The following is a 23,005-nucleotide window of genomic DNA, read 5'->3' as shown; positions in this document are numbered from 1 at the left end:
GTTGGTGTGAGGGCCTGAAACCACTCAGGCAGGTGAGACCACAACACCCCAGTGGTGACTGTCCCGTGACACCTGCACTGAAAACTTTGGACTTCATAGAGTTATTGAATCAGTAAGGCTGGAAAAGACCTCCAAGACCATTGAGTCCAACCTCTGACAGATCACCACCTTGTCAACTAAACCACAGCACTAAGTTGTCATGTCCAGTTGTTTGTTGAACACTTTCAGGGATGGTGACTCCACCACTTCCCTGGACAGCCCGTTCCAATGCCTGACAGCCCTTTCTGGGAAGAAATTCTTCCTGATGTCCAACCTGAACCTCCCCTGGGCTATCCTAAACCACCCGGCACAGCTTGAGACCATTTCCTCGCATCCTGTCCCCTGCTACCTGGGAGCAGAGCCCGACCCACCTGGCTCCACCCTCCTGTCAGGGAGTTGTAGAGAGCCAGAAGGTGCCCCCTGGGTCTCCTTTTCTCCAGGTTGACCCCTCCCAGCTCCCTCAGCCCCCCCTCATATGACTGACTCTCCAGACCCTTCCCCAGCATCACTGCCCTTCTCTGGACACACTCCAGCCCCTCTATGTCTTTCTTGAAGTGAGCGGCCCAGAACTGGACACACTTCACTTTTTTGCTTCTTTTCCAGCCACCCAAACCTGCTCGGTTGACTTCTCACTCAGCAGGGTGGAGGCAGAGGAGCTTTTCAAAGCTGTCCAGACCACACAGCTACAACCCTGAGGGCTGAGCTGCATGGGAAGCACTGGCAGCTTTACAGAGCAAGAGGCTCAGGACAGACCCTGGTGCGCTATATGATGCCCATCCCAACCTCACCACCCCACAGGGCACCCTCTGTCCCTACCTGCTCATTCTTGTGCTGTGTCATGTGTGATTTGAGCTGGAAATAGGTGTTGAACTTGCTGGGGCAGAACTGGCACTGGTAAGAGCTGTCAATCAAGACAACCTGCTTGGCCTCCAGCTTGCCTGCCTCGCTGTCCTCCAAGGGGCTCAGCTCTTGGGGTGGTAGCATGGGGTTCCTTGAGGGCTGAGGCAAACCTGCAGAAGGGGAGAAAGTCACACCCTGACGTGACACAGCTCTGAAGGTTGCTCTGAGAGCCAGGTCAGGCCAGGCTCCTCCTCTCTTTCAAAGACAGATTCTTTAGATCTCAATAACAGGGTGGTTTTAAATTTGTCAAGAGATAAATCAGGGCTCTGACTACCGTGTCTTCCTCTCCTTAACCCGTTCCCTTTTTCCATGGATATAACTGTGCTTTGTGGAGCAGTCAGAGAACAGGCCTCTACCAGTGAACCAGAGCCAGATTTACTCCCATTCCAGTAGAAGACAGGAGGTTAAGATCCAGCCAGCTCAGTCCATGATGTCTGCAGAGGGCAGTTCCAGTGAGGCCTTGTCTTAGACATGACATTGTCACTGCTCTTACTCCCCTACCAGGACTGGGGCCACCAGCAGAGAGGGCATCCAGACACCACCAAGGAGCTCTTCTCTGCCTCAGGTATTTTCAGGTGGCTGCTGTGGCAGATCCAGCCCAGGCATAACATGCATGTTGCAATCAAGCAAGGGCACTGGGCTACCTTAAAACACTGGGTTGTCTAGCCCCTAGACCAGAGCTGTCAGAGGTGGCTCATGCATCTGCCAGGGAGTGAGAAGGGGAAGACACTTTGTCCTGTCTGCATGCACATACTGGCACAGAGTTTGGAGTCACTGTCTCCACCAGCACTGAATCCACCATGGCTCGGGGTACAAAAGGATGCACCTGCCAGCTAGACCTGAGCAAATGAAACTTGCTTATTGTGAGCTGCTAAACCCCACCCAGGACTGCCCACAGCACACACAGCTCCCACCTCCCCTCCCTCCCCGTGTGGAGGTGCAGGGACCTGCAGCCTCCCCACATCACTGCCCTGCCCCACGCTCATGCCACCCCAGCCAGCAAACCTGTGTTCTCCTCGTCCTCTGGCTGGTTGGGATTCAAGGCCATGACCTGCACTGTGATGGAGTTGCGGGAGATGGTGCAGCCCAGCCCTGGAGGCCACACTTTGTGGGTCTGCATGTGCTTCTTCACGTTGGACTTCTGGGCAAAGGCTCGGCCACACACGATACACTGGAAGGGCTTCTCACCTGTGTGGCTGAAAGCAGAAGGCACCAAATCAGCAGCTGGTGGAGACGGGAGGCAGCCCCCAGGCAGGGCCTGTGCTGGGCTGGCTGCTGCAGGACAGTGCTGGGCACTCAGCTTGGCACATCACACCTGGGCCAGCCAAACAAGGGCTTTGAGACCTCATTCACCAGAGTAGGTGGATTGTGAGAGGCCAGGTGAAACCAGCCAGACAAAACACTTGTGGTCTGGGGATGACGAGGGGTCAAAGGAAGAAGTGGGAGAGGAAAAGAGCTCTGCAGCAACATCAAGGCATTCACTGTCAGGGTCTCTGCACAGATCTTGGGGACCTCCATCACTTTCTCAGAGGTACAAGCCTTTCCTTCCCTGCCACCCTTCCTTCCCCTGCACACATCTCTTCTAGCTTGCAGACATCTCATCTCCCTGAATTTGCTCTCTCCTGTCCAGGGCAGAAAGGTCTTTCTACCCTGCCCTTCTGCTTCAGGAGAAAGACTGGACTCCAACACATGCAGTACATCACGTGAAGAGTCCAGGCTGGGTAGGGGTACAAGCCCACCACTTGTTCCCTCTCATCTGTTCTGAGTCCAGCAGACTCTGCTGGGGGAAACTGAAGATTTCAGCTGCCTCCTGCCAAAGAAAAGCTCTCTTATAAGAGCTCCCTGTATAAACACTGAGCTTGGCTTGGTTTGCTAACACCAGCAAACACCAAACACAAGGGCTACAGCTTGCTAGGGAGGCACAGAAGAGGGAAGGGCATGGGCAAGCAGTGGAGATGCTGCTGGTCTGGTGATCAGGTGACAAGGCTGTCAAAGTCTCATCAGTGAGGGAAACAAGCCTCCAGTCCCACCACATCATCAGCATGAAGGTTATATCCATGATGCAGTCTTCACCCCAGTCACTGGGGAGGTGTCCTGGAATGAGAAGGATGAAGAATCCCCTCCCATTGCAGCATAGATTCTGGGGCATGACAAACTGGACTGCACAGACTCCCTCAGCAGAACTGTGCCCAGCTCCACCCCAGCCACCCTGCTGTGTCCAGGTCAGTGGCACTGTTACCTTCTGATGTGCTGCTGCAGGTCAAAGTTCTTGGTGAAGGCCTTGTCACAGTAAGTGCATTTCAGCTTGGAGGACTTGGGTTTACCTGCAAGCAAGAACACAGACAAGAATGAGACCACGTGGCACAACCCTGTCCCCACTGCGTCACAGGGCTCTCACCCCGAGACAGGACTACTCAGGACCAAGAAAGGGCTTATGAAAAGGTAGGATCTGCCTGGCCAGACTAGGGAGAGGTTATGGGCACAAACATACATTTAACATAGCCTGAGCCAACTCTAGTAGCACTAAGGAGTGTAGGCTGGTGGGGCAGGGCATCCCCCTCAGGCATTAACCGCTCCCTTTCCACAGACCCTTCTGTGCTACAGAGCACACACTTTAAAGGCATGTTGGGCATTGGGAAAGACACAGGATCAGAGAGAGGAAGAGCCCCAGCTCTGTCTCTGCTGTGAACTCACCAGGTTAGCCATCAGCCAGAGCACAGGCACATTCCTCCCTTCCAGAAGGTCAGTCAGTCACATCTTCTATCTACTCTGACGGGGTCTAAACCAACGGGGAACAGCAGAACTGTGGGCTGCTCTAGGAATTCTGGACTGACAACTGCAGCATGCATGGCCATTCTCACCTCTGCAAACAAGGTTAAACCCTAGGATCTGTATGGTTGTAACTCCAGAGGCCCAGCCTTCCTGGGGACAAAGGCCACGTGCCTTTCCTCTACCTCACACCTGGGAGCTCCTGTGTCACCCAGCTGGGTGTGCTTGGACACCAGCAACGGGTCAGCCTTGGCTCTGGGGCTCCTCCATCCTGGGACAGGGCACACTCCTGTCCTGCCTCACCTGGGGACAGGTGTGTTTTCTTTGTTGACACACACAAGAGGGATGGGCCTCCTCAGCCCTTGGAAAGAGAGTGTCTGGGGCCAGGCCACATCCAGCCCACCAGCCCTGTGGCTGGACAGTCTTCTTGGGGTAGAACAAGCTGTAACACCTTACTTGGCAGATGTGCCCACTTCAGGTGTGATGCAGTAACCTCGTAGCTGCAGAGACTTGGCACAGGTTTGCCCATGCAGCAGCACAGTGACAGTCCTTCCACGTGCACACACAGGTGACAGGCAAGAAGCACATCCACGCTTGGAGCTGCTTTTGGCAGTTTCATGCAGGGAATCCTGTTCCTCCCTCAGAGCTGCACAGCCAGTGCCACCCCTCGGGGCCTGGTGAGCCCGTGGCTCAGCAGCCCCCTCCAGGACAAGCAGGGCGAGTGCAGGGCAGGTGCTGTGAGGACACTCACCTTCCTGCAGCCCGCTCTCGTTTTTGCAGCGTCGAGTTTTGGCAGCAGCAGGGGAATCAAAACCAACCATGGGACCTCCTCCTGTGCTGGTCAGGGCAGTGGGAGCACTGGTGCTCTTGGACTTGAACCCCTGCTTCCCAGGGCTGTACACGGGGGGAGAGGGGTACACGGGACTTTCCACACACTGGCTTGGTACCTGTGACAGGGAAATTCATCAGTGGGACAGGTTTGCTACACAGAATTATCCTGTGCCCCAACCTCCATCTCCAGCAACATCAGGCTATTAATCTGGTTGAGTTTTCTGCCCTCTGCCAAACTGGATCAAATTTCCAGTTCACCAGCCCAACAATGTGTCTCTAACCAAAGGTAGCACCTTGCACAATGTTCCTGCTGAACATCAAAAAGCATCCAGCAGTTATTACAGCAGGAAGAGTACAGCAAAGAAACACCAAATGAGCTGTCTAGTCCCTCACCTATAAGAGCTTCTTATCCCTCTGGAGCAGGTTACCAGGATTACTGCTGACCCAGTGGCAGGGATCCCCAGTGACCCCAGACATGCATTTCCAGACCCTGTTGCCTGCCCTGGCAGGACTGAATAAGGAAAGGAAGGCACAAGGAAACTCCAGGTGGCAAAGCACGACTGTTTGTGTCAGCACCAAGGTTAGAAAAGGACACTTAGATACAGAGGCATCAGTCTGGGGTGACGTGGTTTGAGGGTGTTCCTGCTGCCCACCCTGATAAATTAATATATCCAACATCCCCATCCACTTCTGACCACTGGCACTTCCAGATCAGATGCCAGCTACAAAGATAAGGATGACAAACCTCAGCTACACCCAGTAGTTTCTGTTGTGAATGGAGACTGCAAACAGCTGACCCACCAAGGCACCACTCTGCCTGTGCCTTTCTTTAGGAAAACCCACCTTGTCAAGCTCATTGAGATTTAGACTGAATTTTTCTCTCCACATAAGCCTGCAGTGTGCAGGGTGGTGCTCTGTACCTCTCTGGGAGGTGAGATCCCTCCTCTCAGCTCCCCCTCACTCCCAACACCTGCAGGTATTCTTCAACTACAACAAACAGGTCTCCTAAGCCTGTGCTGGCCAAGTCTCTGTCCCTCTTAGCTGTTTCTCCTCAGAATTCCCATCATCTTGCTGACACCCTTCTGTTTGGTACCTTCTCCCAGAGGAAGTAAACATTGTCAAATAACCTAACACATCTTCCTACACTCTAATTCCACATTCCTGAAGGCCACGTTGGACAGGGCTCAGAGCAACCTGGTCTAGTGGAAGGTGTCCCTGCCCATGGCGGGGGGTGGAATGAGATGACACTTAAGGTCCCTTCCAGCTCATGATTTCTAGCCCGGGTGACTCCCGAGCAGCCTCGCTTGTCAGAAGAGGACGGATCCCTGGGGGCAGCCTTACCTCCATGGGCGGGTAGGGCTGCATGCCCAGCGTCTGGATCTCCACCGTGCTGGTTGGTGCCATGGGAGGAGGGGCACTGTACACTTCCACCACACCAGTGGTGCCCCCGGGCTGCCCCGGAGCCCCCAGGCTCGGGGGGGGAGGCGGGGGCTGAGGAGGGGGCGGCGGCGGGGGAGGCGGCGGCGGGGGGGGCTGGGACAGGTATCCAGCCCCAGCGTGCATACTCATGCTGCTCTGCAACCAGACAGGGAGAGACACACAACACCTTGAAAGTGCAGCAGTCAGGAGCTGGAGGGGCTGCTCCCTCACACACCTTCCCAATCCCAGTTCAGAACAGCACCTGCTGATGCCTCGGCACAACACAGCGTGTCCAGCTCCAGGTTGGAGCAGATTGTGCTGGAGGCTTGGCATGACCTACATGTACACACTGTCTCCTCCAAAATCCAAGTGCTTTTATTGCTTTGTTTTTAAAGCTTTTAATCCTTCCGGTTACAAGGAAGATTTTTCAGAGCCATGGAAAGTGTAGACAGCCTGGGGAGAGCCTAACCACAGGAGGAAGGTAATCCCTGGAGCAAACTGACAAGGGTCTGGAAGCCAATCATTATATAGGGCCTCAACAAAAACTGGAGAGACCACGTTACAAAGATCTGATCAGCCAGCAACGAGCACGTTTGCCAACAACACCAAAGTGTGGGGTGTGGTTGACACACTGGAGGAAGGCACAGGGCACCCAGAGGGACCTGGAGAGGCTTGAGAGGTGTGTCTCTGAATCTCATGAAGTTCAACAAGGCCAAGTGCAAAGTGCTGCACCTGGGTCAGGGCAATCCCAAGCACAAGTACAGGCTGGGGGAGAATGGACTGAGAGCGGCCCTGAGGGCAAAAGGACTTTGGGGGTGTTGGTGGATGAAAAGCCAAACATGACCTGTCCATGAGCACTTGCAACCCTGAAAGCCAACTGTGTCCTGGGCTGCATCCCCAGCAGTGGAGCAGCACCCCTGGAAGTGTTCAAGGCCAGGCTGGACAGGGCTTGGAGCAGCCTGGTCTAGTGGAAGGTGTCCCTGCCCATGCAGGGGGTTGGAACTGGATGAGCTTTAAGCAAGACTCCCTGGGCCCACATGTGCCCCTTACCTGCACCGGGGGCTGCACCGCTGGCATGGGCTGGTCCAAGGATGCAAAAGCAGACATGGCTGACATCAGCACCTCATCACTGACCAAGATGTTCCCCTGCACCAGGGTCTGGATCAAAGGTGATGGGGGAACGGTGATGTATGTAGAGATTTGCTGAAAGGGAAAAAGGATGCATTGTTGGGCAGCAACAGGACAAAATGATAACCAAAAAAAGATGATGCTGCTTTTTGCTGAACCTCAGTGTCTCTGCTCTCACAGCCTCTGGTCAGCAGTGAGCCACAGTAATTATCTGCAGCTTCCTGCTGAGCCCGTGGGAGTTTCTAGCCATAACAACAAGGCAGCTTCAGAAACATTCTTCAGAAAGGAGGCAAAGAATATCACAGCAGCTGGTGAAAGTGGCCACTAGCTACAATTCAAATCAGGGGTTATTAAACAAGATATGCAGGACAAACTGGTCACAGACAAGTTCAGGCCTCTCCTGGGTGCTTGCCCCAGCTCAGGAAGGTGGAGAGCTGAGGGAGGCTGCTCTGAGTGCAGATGGGGAACATTCTCATCTCTTTGGACAGGACTCGGATTATAGGAGGGGAGGGTGCCTGTCACATTTTTTGGGGTGGAAACAACCTGTGTTTGCAGCCCTGGGAATAAGCCATATCCACTGGGACTATGTTAACTTGAAAAAAGCAGTTGGTTTGAAAGCATTTTGGAAAACAGCACAATTGCAGGCACAGTACATGCCCTGCACTAGGGAATCACTCTGGAGAATTCTCTGTGGAAGGAGTTACTCCAGAGAGGACATTCCCTCAGTGCTCATCACACCACATTATGTGGGTTTATTTCCAGAATCATGCCCAGCCATGATGATGATGTGGGCTCATGTGTCGGAATGGGAGAGGAGGGATGAAGCTGCTCTCTTCTTCTGCCCACGAGCCAGACCAAAGCCCAGGGGACAGCAGGAGCCATGGCCACCTGAGTACTGTGCAGTGTGACACTGGGGCTCTTCAGCACAGCCAGGAGATGAAACCCCTCCTGTCCTGAAAAAGGGCTGTCAGACTCTCATGCTGGAGGACACCTCGCTGCAGGGGACCTCACTTCAACCACACAGTGAAAAGCCAACAGGACCACAACTGAGCCTCCCAGAAAAGAGGTCAGTCATGAGGCACCACTGGATCTAAAAGCCTCACCCCAATGTCCCTCCCTCCCAGAATCCCAGCAGCAGGGCAGAGAGGCTCTGCCTGCACTGGGTACCTGCCGGCCGGCGCTCGGAGCCTGCGGCACCGAGGTGATGGACGGGCTGTACGCGCTGTTGGTGGCCAGAGACACTGTGGACAGGGACGGGGCACTGCCCTGGCACTGCTCTCTCTTGTGGGTCATGAAGGCAGGCAGAGAGTTGAACTGCTTCTTGCACTTCCCACAGAGGAACACGTCTTCGTCATCTGCAAGGAAGAGGGTCAGATCACTGCTCCAGGCCTTCTCCTGCTACACCCAACAACCACAAGGTAGGAAAACTGGCACCTTTTGGATCTCAGCACCTCAAGGACATCATCGTCCAGAGAGATCAGCTGCAAGGGCCAAGCTGTCCCTCCTTCCCAATCCCAAGTTCTCCCTAAAGACAACTGATGTGATTGAGCCCATCTCAGCCCTGCTCCCACGTACAAAACCCACCTTCTCCCTGGGACACACTGAATCCCATTGTCTGTCTTCTCACCCCAAAGACAGGAACAACCAACCCAGCCTTGCTCCTGAAGCACCCTCTGCTTTTTAGTCAAAGCAGCTTCTTCCAAAGCACCGACATTCTGCTGGCTGAGGCAGATTTTATTACTCAGGTTGCACAAAGGAAGAGAAGTAACTTGGATCAGGCACAGAGTCACTGTCAGCTTGTGTCCTAAAGCCACCCTTCCATGGGACTGATGGTTTTTGGCACCTCTGCTTGACACCCAAAGCAGAAAGAAGACAACCCAGTTACACGTCCTGGCTGAAATCTGCAGCGTTAGCAAAGCACACACCACTTGTAAACGATCCAGTTGGACTCACAAGGCTGTTTCTCCTGATTCACAGCCTGAAGCAGAACGTTTCTGGGGACACAGACTGTAAATCCTCTGGAGGATAACTTGGTGTCCACCCAGCGAGTCCTAGTCAAGCACTGTGAGTACCCATGTGCACATAAATGACCAGTTCCCATATTCACTCACACAGATGAGATACTCAAGGGCTGGAGTACCCCCAGGGGATAAGGAATGGCTAATTAAATAAAAAATGTGAACAGTAACAAGTAGTGGTGGAGACAGTGGCTTCTCCCTCCCTTTGTGACTTTATTGGAAGCACATGGTCAAGTCTGTTGTCATGACCATCTCCAAAAGCTCTCTCAGGCACTTGCCCCTTCCTCCTGCTCTGGTCCTGCTGAGGGCAGCCCCTACACATCCAGCTGTTCTGGGATGTGCAGCACTCCCACCCCTCTCCTCTCTCTCCCAGTGCCACCAGGACTCACCCATGGGCTGGATGGCACTGGAGGAGTTGACATTTTGAGCCGATGGATCCGTCACACCTCCTTGACCATCCAGTAAGGACTGCACAGCCAGCACTGTCTGATTATCCATTCCTGAAAGGAGACACAAACACAGGTGGTGAATTGAACACAGCCAAACATGGAGTGCTTGGGCACTGGGAGCTTGCTCCCAGGTCATGGAGGGAAGCAACTCTGCAGCTGCTGCTCTCTCCTCCCACAGAGCCACTCTCACCTTCTCACCCTCTACTCCACAGCATCAACTATCACACCACAGCGACGCTCCCACCTGTCTCCATAACTCCTTTGGCACAGGAAGAAAAGGGAAGAAGGGCAAGAAAAGCCAAAAGAGGGCTTGGTTTGCTGCAGAGAGGAAGGATGTTTACAACCAGAGCTAAAAAGCAGGTATTGGGATGTCACAGAGCAGCAGTCTGGGTGTATCTGCCTGGGGACACAGCGTGATACAGCACAGACAAAATCCTTGTGTGCAGCAACTCCCTCAGCAGCAGTGCTAGAAATGCCTCCCTGTTTTCAAAGCCAGCATTCCCAGATCTGACCAGACCCAGGACACACATCCCCGGTCAGATCTGTTGTCAGAATCAGCTTACTCACTTTGGCACAAACATTTTTCACTACAGCTAAAATGTTCTAAAATATTCCAGATAAATACAGGAGATGGGGACTGCTCATCTGGGGAGACAACCTGGCCAGCAGCATGTGACCAGTGGATTAAGCCTGAGACACTCTTTCTTTATAGAAATCAGATGTAAAGGACTATCTGATTTGGGGATTTTTATGCTCCACTCCTCCCTGCCATTCCTTTATGACAAGGAACCCACAAATGAAACAAATGGCATGGCAGGGTTGTATGTGATACCTTGTGGATTAAGGGAGAGAAGACAAGTGGGGGGTTCTTCAGTTGCTTTTCATTTTTCTTCATGTTCTTTGCAAACTAAAACTGCAAAGCTCTGAGCTCAGAACTATGTGCCCCAGTAAAAGCAATTCTGTTGCTCTGATTATTCCCAAGCAGGGAGGTGCAGGCCATTCCTGAGGTGAGGACTGTTCCTGAGAAGAGAACAGCACCAGGAAGGACAGTGGAACACTGTAGCAGAGCCCAGCACAAGGGACCAGCACAGCAGGAGAACCCAAGTTCCTCTCGTAATTCTAAAATTTCTCCTGAACAACTGGGATGTTACCTTCCTGATGGGGAGTGCCCATATAATCTACAGCCTGTTAAAGATACCCTAAAAACTTGTTTCTCTGGCATCTCCAGTGTGAAGCAAGCAACTGAGACTCTGTGAACACCTTTTCCATTGTTTCACTGAGGAGAGGTCACAAACACTGCTGATGTTCCTGGCAGGGAGCAGAGCACTACATCTCACACTACCACAGAATTCCCACCATGCCTATGGGAAGCCTTTCACATAAATCACAGGGAGGCACAGCAAAGCTGCAGGTCCAGTTCTGCAAGCCTTGGCTTGCCTGGAGAGCTGGAGCCAGCCCTGCAGGTCAGCCCCGCCGGGAGATCACCGCTGGAATGCTCCTGGAGGATCCCAAGCCTTGCTCCACAATACACCTCCTCTAATAACCCCTGGGCAACTGCCAGGGCAGCACTGCAGGCTCCTGCTGCAACAGCCACACCAGAGAGTGAAATGGAGCAGCCCTTCTCCAGCAGAAATAAGCTAAAAGGAAAAGAAGGATCGAAAACTCAGCTTAAGTATAGAATGGGGATAATGGGGATAATTAAGAAGTTTGTGCCAAGGGTGCCACTCTTGATGGGCCTGGCACTGGACAGCTGGGTTTCTCTCTGGCACACAGTCAGATCTTCCAAAGAAAAAAGCCAAAAGACTTGATCCTCTTAAGAGGAAGAAGCTTGAGGAGAGGCCAAGACCTGAAGACAATGATGCAGCAAGATTGTCAATGCTGCACTCAGCCTCTTGATGGGGAAAAGAGGCCCAGGACAAGAGAAATATGCTGCCCTCGTTTATTTGGCAATTCAGGCAAATGCCCCCAGAGTTCCTGTTTCACAGGGTAACTGCACAACACCACACTTCCCAGAGGGAAACCCCTGAGGTCAAGGTTAGTAACCCATGGACACAAGCTGGCAGTTACTTGGTTAAGCAGATGCTGTTCTCAGCCACCCAGAGACTTCCAGGAGAAACCTTTGGATGGAGCCTGCCCTGCCTGCAGCCAGCACCAGTATGCATCATGAAACTTAAAAAACTCAGCCACTTCTCTCCTGGCACAGCAGGAGCTGAGGTGCCCAGAGCCTGACAACAGCAGGGTGATTTGGGGAAGCTAGGATAAAAGTACAGGACTACTGATTTGTGCTTTTTTTTTTCCCCTTTCAAATTCCTGTCAGCTCGAGGTGAAACAAGAGTGTCCATTTCACCCAGGTGCTACTTTTCCATCATGCATTGACCCTTCTCTGCTGACACCAGCACCAGGTGTTTTGGTGACAGGTGAAGATGCCCCTGTGCCCCACAGCCTGCTCTCAGCATCCACACAAATGCCAAGTCACCATCTACTTGTAATCACATCAACAAGAGAAAACAAACAAGCTCAGACACCAAAAGCTGCTAAAATTTGCTAAAAGGTTTTGCTCTCCTGAATTCTGTGAGGAAACTCACACCACGAGGAGCTGATTGCAGTGAGGAAACAGGGACCTGATTCTGCACAGGGTGCTGCCAAATGCACCAAGTAACCTCACAAAACAGAGAAATATTTCTTCTCTGCTCCTCTCCTTGCTGCTGCGATCACAGGGGATGTCTGAAAGCGTGGGTGACAATCATGATGCCAGGCCTTCCACGTCAGCTGTGCCCCCACATAAGGGAAAATACATCTGTAATCCAGATTAAGAAATCAACGCCTGGGAAATAGTTTTTCCCCAAACAGGCTCAGACTGGCACAGCTTGACACGTCCAGGAGTCCCCCTGGGATGGCACCTGCCTGTGACAGTGTCCCGGTGCCAAACTGAGATGAATTTGAGCACAACCCATTCACCCACACAATGGGCACTGTCTGGGCTGTGCAGAGGGCACAGACACCTCCAAAATACACATGCAGGGGCCATCACTCCCTGGGCACCATCCCTGGGGCTGGCAGGGAGCGTGGCACAGCAGTGTGAGCCCTGGGCTGACGGGAGGATGGGGGACCCCAGCATGCTGGGCACAGGGACAGGGGGCAACGGAAGGGGGACAGGCACACGAGTCACACGGTGCCCTGGGGATTGGGGATCCTGTTTCCTGGGCACAGAGAGGAGGGTGGCGGGAGTGCCCCGATGTGCAGGGCAGAGGGGCAGGGAGGGCAAGGGGTGCATTGGGGCATCGGGCACAGGGACAGGGATGGGATGGGCTGCCCTGGAGCGCTGGGCACAGGGACAGCGATGGGATGGGATGGTGTGCCTCGCGGTATCGGGCCCTGGGGCAGGGAGGGGCTGTGGTGCACAGCGTCCGTGGCCAACGAGGGCTACCCGGAGCACAGGGAACAGGGATGGGCAGTGCGGGCATGTCCCGGCGCACAGGCAGGAGGTGGCACCGGGCCGGGGGTACCGCAGGGAGCCGGGCACGGGGATGCCCGGGCTGCGGCGGGGGCTGCGGGCGGGGGCTGCGGCGCCGTCCCCGCCGCGGGGAGCGCGGGGGCACAGCCCGGGGCTGCCGGGAGCGCCCCACGCCGCGCCGGGCCGGGCCTGGCGGGGCTGCCCCGCCGCGGCCCCCCGCCCCTCGCGGCGGCAGCGCCGGGCAGCTGGAGCTCGGGGGGCGCGGGGGTCGCAGCCCGCGGGTGCCGGCGCGGCCCCGGCGCGGCCCCGTTACCTTCCAGCGCCTCGAAGATCGCCTGCGCCATCTTGGAGCGGCGGCGGGAGCGGCCGCGCCGCCAGGGGGCGCCCTCCGCCCGCAACGCGCCCTCAGCGCGGGAGGGGCGGAGGCGGCCCCGGCGCTGGTTTTGGGGAGGGAGGAGCGTTTAACTCGGTGCCGCCGCTACAGCCCGCGGAGACTGGGCAGGCACCGCGCCGCGGCTGCCCCCGCCCCGCTCAGGCTCCCGCCGTGACCCCCGCGCCATGACCGGGTGATGCCGGGCCGGGCCCTCAGCGGCACCCACAGGGAGACGGGTGGGCGGGACACAATGCGCGGCGCCCATTGGCTACCGGGCGGGCGCTCCGCGCCAATGAGCGGTTGAGATGGCGCCATCCGCGGTGATGGACAGGCGGAGCAGCCTATGGGCGCGGCGGGCGGGGCGCGGGCCCCGGAAGCGGCAGGTGGCGGGGGTGCCATGGCCGGCGGGGCCATGGCGGGCGGGGGGGGTCCGCTACGCGCTCTGCTCCGCGCCGCCAACAAGCTCCTGCAGCAGCGCCGCTACCATGCCGCGCTCGCTGTCATCAAGGGCTTCCGCAACGGCGCCGTGTGAGTGCTGGGCCCCTGGGGTGCCTGGGGTATCGGCCCAGCCCGGGCTGTGTGGAGGCCGGGGATGAGGTGGCGGCGGGGGGGTTACGGGGGAGGTGGTTCCGCCTCTCTCAGCTGCCGTCGGGGTGGTTTTAACTGGTTTTGGGGTCTCCTTTGGGCCTGGCTCGCTGTGTGTGTGTGCTCTTCCCCCTGGGGCTGGGCTCCTCCCGGTTTGTTGTGCTGCTGCTGCTGGGTCGGCTTGAAAGTAATATATATTCGTTAAATAACGTCTTTAATCTGTCAGAATAGCAACACAATTATTTCGTAGTATAATGCAAAAACTCTGAAGTGTCTGTCTGCTCTTGCAGCTATGGAGCCAAAATCCGTGCCCCTCATGCCCTGGTGATGACTTTCCTGTTCAAGAGCGGAAGGTACAAGCCCTAATTCTTGCATTTTTTACGTCACTGCTTAGAATGTTTTCACTCCAGCTGTCTCTTTTTCATGTTTCCAGGGGTTTTAAAAAGAAGAAAGGTATGTGAGCCGTGGTTGAGCCTGCTCTATTAGTGAAGCACACACAAATATACATAGTTGGGGGGAGTTAACTACTCATAGGGTGGTTGGTGAGAACCAGTGGATGGGGGAGGAATTAGAAGATGCCAACAGCAGTGCTCTGCTCCCCATGGAAATATGGGAACCTAGAGTAGAGCAGAGCACGTTGTGGCTTTCTCTGCTCATGCCAGAGGTTTGCATTTAGGCAAAAATTTTAAAAAAAGGACTGTTTGACTGTTCAGAGAATGAGGCAGAGGTACAGTCTGCACTCTGTGCTCTGATGGGGGGATCAGAGGTGAGGGGATTTCTCCTCCCTCACAAGATATTCCGCGGGATGCCCAAGCTGTCGGTGTAGGTGAGGGGTGTAGTGACCAGGCTGAGTTGAGTGCAGGGGTCGTGCCTTTTCCCTCTCCTAATTGTCTGTTCCTTTTCTTCAGTTTGAGGGAGAAGCTGAAGGCGATTGCTCAGGCCACCTACGCCCACTCCCGGAACTTGGCCTACTTCGTCTTCACCTACAAGGGGCTCATGGCAGCACAGTCCCGCCTGCAGGGGAAGAAAATCCCATTCCATGCTTTCCTTGCAGCCTGCATTGGGGGCTGGCTGGTGTTTGGTGAGAACAATCCCATCAACAGCCAGGTAAATGCACTCGCTGGAAGTTTCTTTGACCAGGAAAAACAGCAAGTGTGCCAGGAAGTGGTTGGTGGCTTGTTCCAGGCAGTTCTGACCGTGCAGCAATTACTCTTTTATCATGTTCTTTGCACAGATTCTTGTTTTGCCTGCTCTGCACTCCGGTCCCAGAGGTGGTTGTGTCCCTCCATGAGCAGTTGGAGTGCTGAAAGCTCAGATTTACCTTCAGAGCTGCACTGAATTCCTAGGGAGGCAGGCAGGTGATCCAAAGCTTTTGGGTTATCCCAGCTGTTGCCTGAGCTGTGGTCACTGACTCTGCTCCTGGTCTGCCCACTGCAGGGTTAAACCCTTGAATTTGAGTGTTGTGAGTGTGGAACATGATCAGTTACTGAGCTGCACTGAACTAAACTGGTTAAACTGACAAGGAGTTGGACTTTGATGATCCTTGTGGGTCCCTTCCAACTCAGAATATTCTGGGACAACTAAACAGGTTACACTGACAAAAGCTGCTCAGGGGACATTGGAGTTAAAGCTGGTTCTCAACACACAGTCACAGATTAATGAGTAAAACACAGAGATGCAGATTAGTCCAAAGTGTTCTTGAGCCTGGTTTTAGGCTGTGTCCAGGCTCCTGAGTTCAGATCTGCTTGGCAGGTGAACAGAGCTGCTCTGGGTCTATTCCGAGGTGGCGTTAACTGAGCAAAGAAAAATTTGTGCAACTGCGAAGATGTGTTGCATTAAAGTTTAACTTGTCGATTGCTAAATTAGAGCAGCAGCAGAGAAGCAGGACTTTGAGGATGCAGAGGAGACAACAAACACTTGTGGTTTTACAGACTGTTGGTGTGTGAACCACAGCCTGTTTGCTTTTAAGTCGGGTGAATCGTTCCCACCCCTCTTGGGTGGATTATGGCTTCTGAAATCTCAGCCTGGCTGCTGTGTGAGCTCAGCTTAACCCGGCTGCTGTGTGAGCTCAGGTTGCTCACCCAAAGCTCTCTGGGTTTCTCCCCTGCAGATCATCATGTACCTGCTGTCCCGGATCCTGTTCGGCCTGTCCCGGCTGGCTGTGGAGAAGGGCTACATCCCACAGCCCAAGCAGGATCCCTTCCCCCTCGTGGCTGCCCTGGTGTGGGGGACAGTGCTGTGGCTCTTTGAGTACCACAGAGAGACTCTGCAGCCCTCCCTGCAGTCCTCCATGACCTACCTGTACGAGGACAGTGAGGTGTGGCACGACCTGTCTGACTTCCTCCTTTACAACAAAAGGACAGACAGCAAGTAGGTGCTTCCCTGCAAAGCACCTTTGGATGGGATGGGACCTGTGGGCAGCTGAGGGGAAAAGGTTATTCTGTTGCTCTTGACCTGGGATTTTTTTAAATTAACATCTATCAAGCAGAGTTGCCTCTTGTATCCCGGCCAAAATGTTCTGATTAGTCTTTTGGCTCTGTTTAGAGCAAGTAAACACCCCACAGAAACTGTCTGCAGAAACGCACACCCCACAGAAACCTGCTGCAGTCTTTTTTAAGAGGCCTTTTTTTCCCCTCTGTGTTTGGGTTTGGGGTTTTCTGGGTATTGTTTTTTAAGAAACTAAATATAACTTATAAAGAGACAGCCTGGCAGTAAGTGGAGAGTATGAAAACATGTTTTAGGGCTCACCTGAATCCTCACAAGTGTTTTTTCTCTGTGCTGCTGTGCTCACCGTGGTGTGGTGGGAGTGGGGGACATCATGAAAGCAGGGACGTTATTTTTTCATTGCTGTGGATGGCTGGAAATCCTGCTTAAACTGTTACAAGGACACATTACAAGCTGTGTGCTCCTTGAGAGAGTTTATCTGGACCTTTCCCTCTGGGAGACAATAAAATATTTGAGAATAAAACTGTTAAGATTGTCTTGTACAAGCCTGGTAAATCATGCTTGGCAGGACTATTTTTGCTCAGTTTCTCCCATGCACTTGGGCTGAATCCGTGCCTCTGAAAAGTGCACTAATTAATACCTTGTAATTATTTTAAACTTACTTGTAAAGTTTTTAAAAGCTGCTTGAACTAAATACCGAAATCAGTTATGCAACTTGGGCTCCTCTGCAAACAGGCCGGGGCGTGTTCCCGCCCTCAGATCTCACACTGAGCTTTGAACAGGCACTTTTGTTTTGGGGGAAGGCACACATGGGTTTCTCTTAGGGCCAGGATCTGCCCTCCACAGGAGTGGCAGGGGTTGGCTGTAATCAAATTGGAATGTACCTGTAGTTTGTGCAGGTTTGCTGCTGAGCCAGGTTGAGGCCATGGATGAATGTATGAGTGACTCTTAAAACTGCTGAGCCCCAGGATGGTGCAGCACACCCTGGGCTGTAGCAGAAGATTGACTAAACAACTGAGAAAGCACAAAAACTGCTTTAAAATTAATAAATTCAAGCTGTTAATACACTGCCATGTGACACTACACGGTTCTCTCAATGATGTGCATTCAAATAATTCCTGACGCGCTGGTTTGATGTGGTGAAGTTTCCAAGAGAGTCATTAAGTTCCCTGTTCCCTTTTGGCTTGGCTGGGACTGTTTTTGTTTGCTCTCCCTGTGTCCATTTGCTTGTTCCCGAGCTGCTCATGTCGTTGCATAATCGTGCTGATGCTGTTTTCATCATGTTTTGAACTCCCTTTACCTTCCAGGCTCTGGCAATTTGTCCTATGCAAAGGTACAACTGAAACAGTACATTGAACTTCAGGTGGCTTCTGAGTAGAAAAAAATTCCCAATTTCTTCTGAAGTGATTTTTCCTTGTCCTCCTAAACTCTTTTGTTACTCTTATGCATATTCAGAGTGCTGCTTTATTCTTTGTCTTCCCACTTTTCTTTGAGCTCGTGCCATGCAAACCCCTGATTGTACAAGGTGTCCAAAAAACAAGATACTTCTTTGCCATAATAACTGTCTGAGGTACCTTAACTCATAGTTTCACCTGCTATTACAGTCTGGACTAAATACTTCAACTGGAACATTAATCAGCATTTAATCAGACCCCAGGAAAGTTATAAAAGTCAGGAATTGGGATTGTTTCTTTGTGGTTAAATATTTTTCTTGGCATAGATAAGCTTAAAGATTCAGATACAGAAAAACTACTGAAGCTACAGATCAGGTCTGATTCCTTTATTAAACATCTTTATTTGCTGGGGAGCTGAAGCATCATGATTTTGCTGTCGGAAGCCTCAGTGTTGTTCCAAATGAGAACATTTGTATTCTGCTAATATTGCTGAATTCCTCCAAGCTTTGATGGGATTTCAGAAAACCCTTCCACAACCTGACAGCTGTGGCTTGGGAATTTCTCCCTAAAACTATTAGACTCACAAATCCTTGACCGTGTGTAATTGTTGCAGCCAAAGATGGCACGGGGCTGGTTCTGTGAGGAGTTTTTAATCTTGTTTAATTTGTAGCTGGTGTTTTCTTCCCCTGAGAAAGGCTTGTGATTCCCTTAGAGGCAAAATAATTTCCTTTTGCTAGTAGTTGTACCACTGCAACCAAGTGGCTGCTGCTGAAGTTCTGAAGGACAAGTGGCCTGTCCTTTGTACCCAGACGTAGAGTCTGCGCTCTCTGGAAGATGAATCCAAGCCAATACCCAGTTTATAGGATCCAACCTGGCAGCAGCGACTGTGTCACCGGTTCAAAGAAACACCCTTTTTCTCCTGGGAATGTCCCCCCAGTCTCACTTTGCAAGCACACTGTGCCCCAGCCTCCAGCCATCTGCACTGGAGCCCCAGGAAGCAGCTGCCATCCCTGGGAGCCGCGGCTGGTCCCTGCCTGCCCCGCCGGGCGTTGGGACCGTTGGTGTTCCCGCTGGTGTTCCCGCTGGGCCGGGGGCAGGACGTTAAGCTGCAAGTCACTGCTTTCCCCAGGGAAGTAATTGGAACAGCTCCTTAATGACATCAGCCCCCAGTGCTGTCCCTGGGACCAGATAGCTGGGGATGAGCCCCTTCTGCCGCCAAGGTGTCGGAACAATGCGGGCGTGTAGTAGGGAAGTGAACTAGAAGTAATTTGTCTGAGTCAGACTTTTGGGATACGTAAGTTACACTCCCTGCCCTCCCCCAGGCCATTGTGTGGGGAGTTGAGCCCCCTGTTTGGGTTCCTTTTTTTATTAGCATTAAAACTAGAAGAAATAAAGAGACAGTTGGGAAGCCACCTGCGAATCAGCCAAGTGCTTAAGGATCACAAAGAAGTGCCATTTTCTCCCCCCCCCCCCAGCCCTGACTGGTTTTGAATTTTAAGATGAACATGGGTTTGTTTGTCTACAGCAGTTTATTTTCTCCTGTTATTTCTTCTTTGACACCTGGCTTATGCTGAGTGTCTCTAAAGAGGAGCAGAGTGTCTCAATCTTAGCTCAGTTCATAAAAAATTAGGATTACTGGATAAAAGTAATGTTTAAAATTATACTTCTTCAGATTTTAAGTCTCTTTTAGAGGCAGTTTTAAAGGTTAATGAATCAAACTGATCAAAAGTTTTCAGCAAGCCTGAGCTTCTCAAGCAGGCTGACTATCCTGAGCTATTAATCATTTATTTTATGGAGGAACAAAGCAGGCTCGGGGTTGTTTACTGATGCTGCCTGCTGCCCTGGCATACCCACTGTGCTTCCCTTCCCTTTGGAGGATACCTTGTGTACTGGTGCTGGCTCTCAGGATGGCTGGAGAACCGCTTCCGGGACAATTACATTATTTAACAAAGGTGAAAATTAAATGGGTGCCTGACATTTGGGTTAGCTAAGGTTTTCTGTGCTGTGTTTGATCCTGTCAGCTAAGGGGAGTGCATTTCTGAAAGGAAAACCTGTGCTTGTGCAGTAAGTGCCACAGAGAAGCTCTTGAAAAGGTGTGAGCCTGTGTTTTTAGCATGACAACAATAACCAGATAAATGTCCATGTTCAGGACAGGTATCATAGAATCATGGAATGGTTTGGGTTGGAAGGGACATTAAATATCTACTCCAAACCCCTGCCATGGGCAGGGACACCTTCCACTAGCCCAAGTTGCTCCAAGCCCTGTCCAACCTGGCCTTGGACACTTCCAGGGATGGGGCAGCCACAGCTTCTCTGGGCAACCTGGTCAGGGTGGAGAGGCTGCAGAAGAGCTTTGATGTCAGTGCTGTGAGACTTCCTTGCCCTGGTAGAATAGATCAAAGCTCTGCTTTAGACCAGGTTGGGTGTGGGTGGAAATGCAGGGATGATCCCTGGCTTGTGAAAGAGATCCAAGCCAGGCATCCGTGGGGACCCCCATGACCCCCTGTGCACACTGAGCTTGTGGAGTGACCAGAACCCTGTGGAGATACCCTCACACAGGAGAAACTCCTGGGATTCCAACTGATTTTCACTGCATCAGCACAAATGTGACCTTTGGATAATACCCCGAGCCGTGTGCTGCTTCCTATTGCTCAGGTTGTGTTTGTGTTCCTGGCTCGTGCCAACCTGAGCAGAATGTGTTTTCTGATGCTGCTTTTGAAATCCAGCAGATAAGGAGGGGGAGGGAAAATGAGGCATAATGTCTGTCTGCCACTGTTAATATTTCAGGGGTGCTAATCTTGAATTGTCAACCTGTGTGTTCATACCAGATTGTTGGAGGAGGTAACTTTTTTCTTTGCTTAGAAGAATTTTCATCTGTCCCTGGTGATGAGGAAAGGAGAAAAGCAAATTAAAAGCTCTCTAATACAAGTATTATTACCTCTCTTTTTGGTGTATAATTTGTGCTCATAATTGCTGTGTAATCCAAGCCCTGATTTTCTGATGGTGTAGAATAAAGTTATAAACTCAGGTAACTTGTATGACACTGATCAAAATGCTTGTAGGAATATCTCAGTTTTTGGTTTTAAAACATGCAAAAGAGGGGGCAGTGGGTTGTTGATGTAGCTCTGTCTACTCTGAATTGATTTCTTACGTGGATTTTATCTGTATAATCACTCTTTGAATATTACAATACCATGCTTTCTATAAGAATAAAAAACCCTAATTTTTTGTGGGTTTTTTACTGTCATCATTATTAAGCTAAAATATATGAAGTGATGCTTGATTATTGCATGTCTCTGGTCCTGTATGTAGAAGAGCAATGCATGAGGTGCATTTTTGGTATCACTTTTGCTCCTGTGTTACCAGCATTGACCACACATTCAGATTTACCTCCTGCAATGCCGGCTGGGATAAGGATGCCAACTGCAGGAACAAATTGGGGTGGCTGTCATCCCTTACCAAACACTCCTCTTTGGGGCAGGAGCCTGTGGCAGGACCCTCTGCCAGAGCAGGACACAGGTGCAGGGCACTGGGCACGAGGTTGTACCTGGTCTGCCCCTCAGATAAAATAGGGACATACACAAATATGGAAAATAAGGATGTGTGTGAGTGATCTCACTGCCTCTTCCAAGCTGTAAAGGTAACTGCTATGGGAGTGGGGATGAAGCAATCCCTGTGTGAGGAGCTCCCTACGGATGGCACAGGCAGGGGAAGGAGGTCCCTCTGCCAGGGGAGCATTGAGTGTCTGTAAGACAAAAGCTCCTGCTTTGTAGCTGCTGGGATACTGGAGTGTCCAGCCTGTGCCTGTGGGAAGCCAAATTAACACCCTCAAATTGATGCCAGTCCTGCCTTGAAGTGATTTTTTTACCTCCTCACAAAGCATCATACTCTGTCTGAGCTCCTCTTCTGCTCCAGGTGAAGCTCTGACTCACCTACAGGTTTTGCTCTGACTCTTCACCTGCTTTTTGGGTTCCCAGTTCCAGTGACCGTGCTCTGAGCCTTCTGGGAAGGGATCTTGGGCTGCTTTGTCACTAGAGCTGAGTAGAAGCTGAAGCACAGAAGGCAACATCAAGGGGTATATTCCCAAATTACTCCTTGATGACTCCCAAGAAGCACTTCAGCCTCTCCATTCCTCCACAAGGCTTGAGTGAAGGAAATGGAAGAGCCCTGTGGAATGGAGTGTCTTTTAGCCATGGGGCTGGGAAGTGTGTGTTTGTACTGCTCTGCCTCACAGAGGCTGGGACAAAATTGTCCTGTTTGGGCGTGAAGAGCAGAGTGGGGGGTGAATGAGCTCTGTGCCCCTGTTGCTTCCACTGAAAGACTCCATGGATTGGTGTGAGCTCTGATAACAGATGCCATCCTATGAGAGGAGGAACTAACACTGCTGACTGAGTCTGTTGTGCCCAGCATCCAGAGAGTAGCTGGCGTAGTCATCTGTAAACAATGCAAGGGAATAGGCAGTTCCTGGCTCTTGGGACTGGGCTCTAGGAGGAGACACCTAAGCCAGGGATGCTGTCCTTCTGCCACAAGCAAGCTTAGATACTCCAGGTAATTTGTGCTACCAGAAAATTGCTTTGGTTCCTGTAGGACAAAGGCAGGGGCTCAGGTGGTGGAGGGTGGAGCAAGAACAGGTGAGGGGGTGAGGTCAGGACAGAACTGGAGGGCTCTGGGCTTTCCCCAGCTGTCTGTCCCCTCTGCAGTGAGGTCTCCAGGGCCTCTTGCACTGCGAGCTGCACCCTCAAAGCACTGGGAACAGGAGCATTGGCAGGAGACCCTGGGAGAAGCCCTGCTGCAATCATTCCATGTGACAGCTCAGCACACTCCATGTGGGAACTGCTGAAGACAGGACCAACCAACTGCGATGACAAGGACAGTAAATGTGTTCCTGGGACACCCACATGCTACACTTAACTGAGCACAGGGATGGAGGTTTGTATCCTGCCTGCTCCTGCTGCCAGGAGATGATTTTCCATGGCACCAGCTCTGGCTCCACCTGCAGCCCTGCTCCACATTTTTCTATCCATGCAGAGACCAGCAGACACCCCTTGACCTGCGTCTACCCCATTGTGCAGGGCAGCCAAACCCACCCAAACTCAGGGACTGTGGTAGGGTAAATCCTGTTGTGGTACAAACTGTCCAAACATCCTTCCTGATCCTCTCCAGGACCAAGTGTGACCGTGGAGACAGGGCTTTATCTGCGT

General features: G+C 52.3%; 2 protein-coding genes across 4 annotated transcripts in view; one reads left to right on the top strand and one right to left on the bottom strand.

Annotated features, from left to right (window-relative positions):
• The window catches only part of ZNF341 (zinc finger protein 341), a 151,167-nt gene extending 137,581 nt beyond the window's left edge, over positions 1 to 13,586 (bottom strand). For 2 of the 3 annotated variants that reach the window (XM_064674304.1, XM_064674303.1), the window contains exons 1-9: positions 13,321 to 13,586; positions 9,494 to 9,604; positions 8,254 to 8,441; positions 7,009 to 7,161; positions 5,881 to 6,114; positions 4,460 to 4,655; positions 3,179 to 3,263; positions 1,945 to 2,135; positions 856 to 1,049 (exon numbers count right to left, since the gene is read on the bottom strand). In XM_064674304.1, the coding sequence (XP_064530374.1) occupies positions 856 to 1,049; positions 1,945 to 2,135; positions 3,179 to 3,263; positions 4,460 to 4,655; positions 5,881 to 6,114; positions 7,009 to 7,161; positions 8,254 to 8,441; positions 9,494 to 9,604; positions 13,321 to 13,351 (1,383 nt within the window). In that variant the 5' untranslated portion in view covers positions 13,352 to 13,586. The remainder of the gene's footprint in view (positions 1 to 855; positions 1,050 to 1,944; positions 2,136 to 3,178; positions 3,264 to 4,459; positions 4,656 to 5,880; positions 6,115 to 7,008; positions 7,162 to 8,253; positions 8,442 to 9,493; positions 9,605 to 13,320) is intronic. The other variant, XM_064674302.1, reaches the window with a different exon arrangement.
• Positions 13,587 to 13,739: 153 nt separating this feature from the next.
• On the top strand, positions 13,740 to 21,032 carry PXMP4 (peroxisomal membrane protein 4). Its single transcript, XM_064674321.1, has 4 exons — positions 13,740 to 13,908; positions 14,256 to 14,318; positions 14,874 to 15,072; positions 16,076 to 21,032. Exons 1-4 carry the CDS (start codon positions 13,778 to 13,780, stop codon positions 16,337 to 16,339), a joined length of 657 nt encoding a protein of 218 aa, XP_064530391.1. The 5' UTR covers positions 13,740 to 13,777; the 3' UTR covers positions 16,340 to 21,032.
• Positions 21,033 to 23,005: the final 1,973 nt, after the last annotated feature.

Source organism: Pseudopipra pipra, chromosome 17 (genome assembly GCF_036250125.1).
Source record: "Pseudopipra pipra isolate bDixPip1 chromosome 17, bDixPip1.hap1, whole genome shotgun sequence".
Lineage (NCBI taxonomy): Eukaryota > Metazoa > Chordata > Aves > Passeriformes > Pipridae > Pseudopipra > Pseudopipra pipra.
This window is presented reverse-complemented; position numbering and strand designations above follow the sequence as displayed.